Source organism: Olea europaea, unplaced genomic scaffold (genome assembly GCF_002742605.1).
Source record: "Olea europaea var. sylvestris unplaced genomic scaffold, O_europaea_v1 scaffold12513, whole genome shotgun sequence".
Taxonomy (NCBI): Eukaryota; Viridiplantae; Streptophyta; class Magnoliopsida; order Lamiales; family Oleaceae; genus Olea; species Olea europaea.
Window position 1 is genome coordinate 1 of NW_019229953.1, and position 3,282 is coordinate 3,282.

General features: G+C 32.5%; 1 protein-coding gene across 5 annotated transcripts; it reads right to left on the bottom strand.

Moving 5' to 3' along the window:
• Positions 1–6: 6 nt before the first annotated feature.
• LOC111374443 lies at positions 7–2,998 on the bottom strand. 5 transcript variants are annotated; one of them, XM_022997116.1, is made up of 5 exons: positions 2,356–2,815; positions 2,203–2,270; positions 1,638–1,782; positions 1,470–1,553; positions 7–1,223 (listed from the first exon to the last, which is right to left on the bottom strand). In XM_022997116.1, the coding sequence occupies exons 2-5, from the start codon at positions 2,250–2,252 to the stop codon at positions 1,140–1,142; spliced, it is 363 nt and encodes a 120-aa protein (XP_022852884.1). In that variant the 5' UTR covers positions 2,253–2,270; positions 2,356–2,815; the 3' UTR covers positions 7–1,139. The 5 variants fall into 5 exon arrangements, 3 of the variants coding, with proteins under 3 accessions (XP_022852884.1, XP_022852883.1, XP_022852882.1); XM_022997115.1 differs by having other exon boundaries at positions 7–1,244; XR_002699145.1 differs by having other exon boundaries at positions 1,148–1,553; positions 2,356–2,427; positions 2,740–2,998.
• Between the last annotated feature and the right edge of the window lie 284 nt (positions 2,999–3,282).

Genomic DNA, 3,282 nt, shown 5'->3' on the forward strand with positions numbered 1-3,282 from the left:
AACTACTCAAAAGATTGACCAAACTTCGATTGACAACTTCTGTTTGACATAATAGGTAACCTCCATGACGAGGACAAATGGTCAGGTAGCATTGCTGTAATGAAAAGGGACTCCCTACGAGAGGTGTGAAGCCTTATATCCAAATTTTCTTGACCTCTTAATATTGCATCAGTCTACTGAAATTTATTTCTGAAATGCATTCCGTAAATTATGGTTCTTGTTATATCTATAAATTACGTGACGTGCACGTGATAGAGGAGGTTCCACATTGACTAACTATCAATTATGTTACTTGGATAGGGTCGATTAAATTAAGCCCCCGTTTGACACCCTTTAAAATTTTAAATTGTTTACTACAATATCATTCTCCACAACATATTTACACAATAAAATATTCTACACTAAAATCAAAGTTTTTTTAATCACATATTCTCCTAGAAAATACTATTCCATAATATATTTTACCAAAATTTCTCTTTATAATGAGACTCAAACGAGCTCAACAACATGTTCTTGTATTTTGACCTGATTCACCGTAAGCCTTCACTTATTAGAACAACTTATATTTCATAGGCTATCTCTATAAGCCCTCGTATCTCCAGGATTACTTATAAGTATTCATATGTTCATGACCAATCACATTTTCCAGAAAATTTGTAAATATTTCAAAGTCCGACTCGGATTGGAGGACAATTATTATATCTATAAATTACGTTGTACATGACAGAGGGCCGGGGTGGAACCAGGAAGATATGTTAGGTGGGTTGAAATTAAAATTTTTTTCATATCATAACAGATTTTTTTGTCACACAAGATTTAGTTTAAAAAGTTAACCTCGTTCAATGCAGTAGACACACAATTCAATGCATTTTAATAATAGATGTGTACGTCGATTGTGTGACAGTAGACACACTATTCAATGCAGTTTAATAATTCCCGGCTATATATGAAGATTCCTTAAATAGAAAACTACATAAAAATGGCGATTAAAATATTTGTCGATTGGAATGCTTTTGATTGAAACATTATATCCGTCTTTCGAATGGTTTTAATTTCAGGATTAGTCTACTTTACAGTTTATTATTGAAACCAGAATCTATATCTTACAAACACAAAGCAGAGAAGGTGAAGGACATAAATTAACAAACCTGTCTTCTCCGCCGGAATTGTATAATGTACCATGAACGGACCGCCACATAGCAAGAGATAAGAATTCCAGCCAACTGAAGAACAGATATCTGATACTGAAATATTTGCAAAAAAAAAAAAAAATGAGAAACTGCCACAAAGGAAGGAAAAAAAGTTGTACGTGAATACCTTTTTGACAAAACCAAAAATAGAACAGGAAAATCTATTGTTAAAATGATATCCGAGTCCAATAGGAATTCAAATTCCAGTAAGTGATTGTAAACTAAGTCACTAACATGTTCATATCTCAAAAACATAAAGAAATATAAAATTGAACTTACATGGATGAAATCTGATGATGCCTGCACCATCCCAATGTCTCTTGTGACCATTAAAGTTTGGCGTATCAGCAAGAGTAGCATCAGCTGCAAATAAGGAAACCCCACATTTCACATATTTGCGCAAAAGATTACAAAAATATACATCAAAATTCACTCATGTTTGCGCACAATGATAACCACAGAATGAAAACATGCAAGAGTTCCCCTTGCAAAGGTACAGTCCTCATAGTCTGATTGCAGAAACTGACTATCAACTGTCGTGAAAGTCAAGAAATGAGGATCCCGAAGACCAATATGTTGAGCCAATGCTTGCCTGAGGTAAGGAAAGAGATGTTATGTATCTCAAAAATTCACCAAAAAAGCAAAAATCTGTGGTATGCACTGGTATATAGGTCTAGACGATATAGTGAACACGGTTCTAGCTGCTTTTTGTTTTATTGGTACTATCAAATTCTCCCTACTAAACATACCAATAAAGTCAAGAAGCAAAACACGAGATACTGTGTAGAATTGATTTAAAAAATTTGATTTAGAAATTCACTTCAATGATTGCAAACCAAATAAACTTAACAAAACTTTGAAAATGCATAAAATTTGAAGTGCTCTGTATCTCATCAAGTTCCATAATTTCCTTAAAAGCATTCCGATTTGTGGATCTCTCTCTCGGAAATGCCATGCTGAATACTAGACATTCAAGAGCAAAAATTTCCATAAGATGCGCTCCAGGATATACCTGATATCAATAGTCATAACATCAGCATTACTTCTTGGAGTTGGAACCATATAATTGGGTGAGAAAACCTGTTAAAGAAGGCATTGGTTTCATATTTCCTCTGTTATGAGAAGGTCATAAATTCTGCCCGAAAATTGAGAGTAAAATCCCAACCTGATTGCATATTTCACAGGTTATACCACCCTTTTTGTTGCATCATCTCTGAATGCACTTTAGATGGGCAAACTATATTTCAAACAAAAAGAAACGCAAAATCAATATTGCAATAGATCGCAGAAACGAAAGAAAACAACCTATTTTCTTAAATTATATGATATTAAGAATTACTTCCATTTTTCAGATGAACAACCGAAATCGAGAAACAAAATACGAATTTCCAGTCATATTAACTACAATTAACAGGATGATTATCATACACCAAACAAAAGAGGCCGACCGCAAGAACCCAAAATAGCAACCACAAATATTCACCAACAATTTAAAACATACAAATGAAAAATATTAGATTCTATATTAATTAATAAAGTTGCAACCAACTTTTCACAGCGTAGTATTGAGAAATCCGTGAATCCATTCCTTAATAGTCCCTTGCCAAAAGTAAAAAAAAAAAAAGACAAAAGGATTGTAAAAGAGTAGGCGAATATTCAGATTTCAAGCAAACACGTCTAAAACTGAACCAATTGACGCTAAAGAAAAACGAACTCTGAAAAAAGAGACATTAATCCTATAAACGGAATGGAAAAATCAATGAATGTAACATTTTTTTTCACAGAACTCACTTGAATTGTCTCAAAATTTCAACCCAAATTTTAAAAAGAAAAACCCATAAAAAATAATTTAAAAGGACTGCAAAAGGTAAAATAATAGAAGAAAATCCAAGGAGAAAACCCAACCAAAGAAAATGAATTGTATAAAATGTTCAAAAAAAATAAAATAAAAAATCCAATCAAATTCAACAATGGCAGTCACCTAAAATTACAAGAGAACTAAAAAAAATTTAAAACCACAAAAATAATCAGTAAAGGACAGTAAAAGGTGAAAAAATTAAAATAAAATAGTGCCCTTGCAAGCATTACAAGA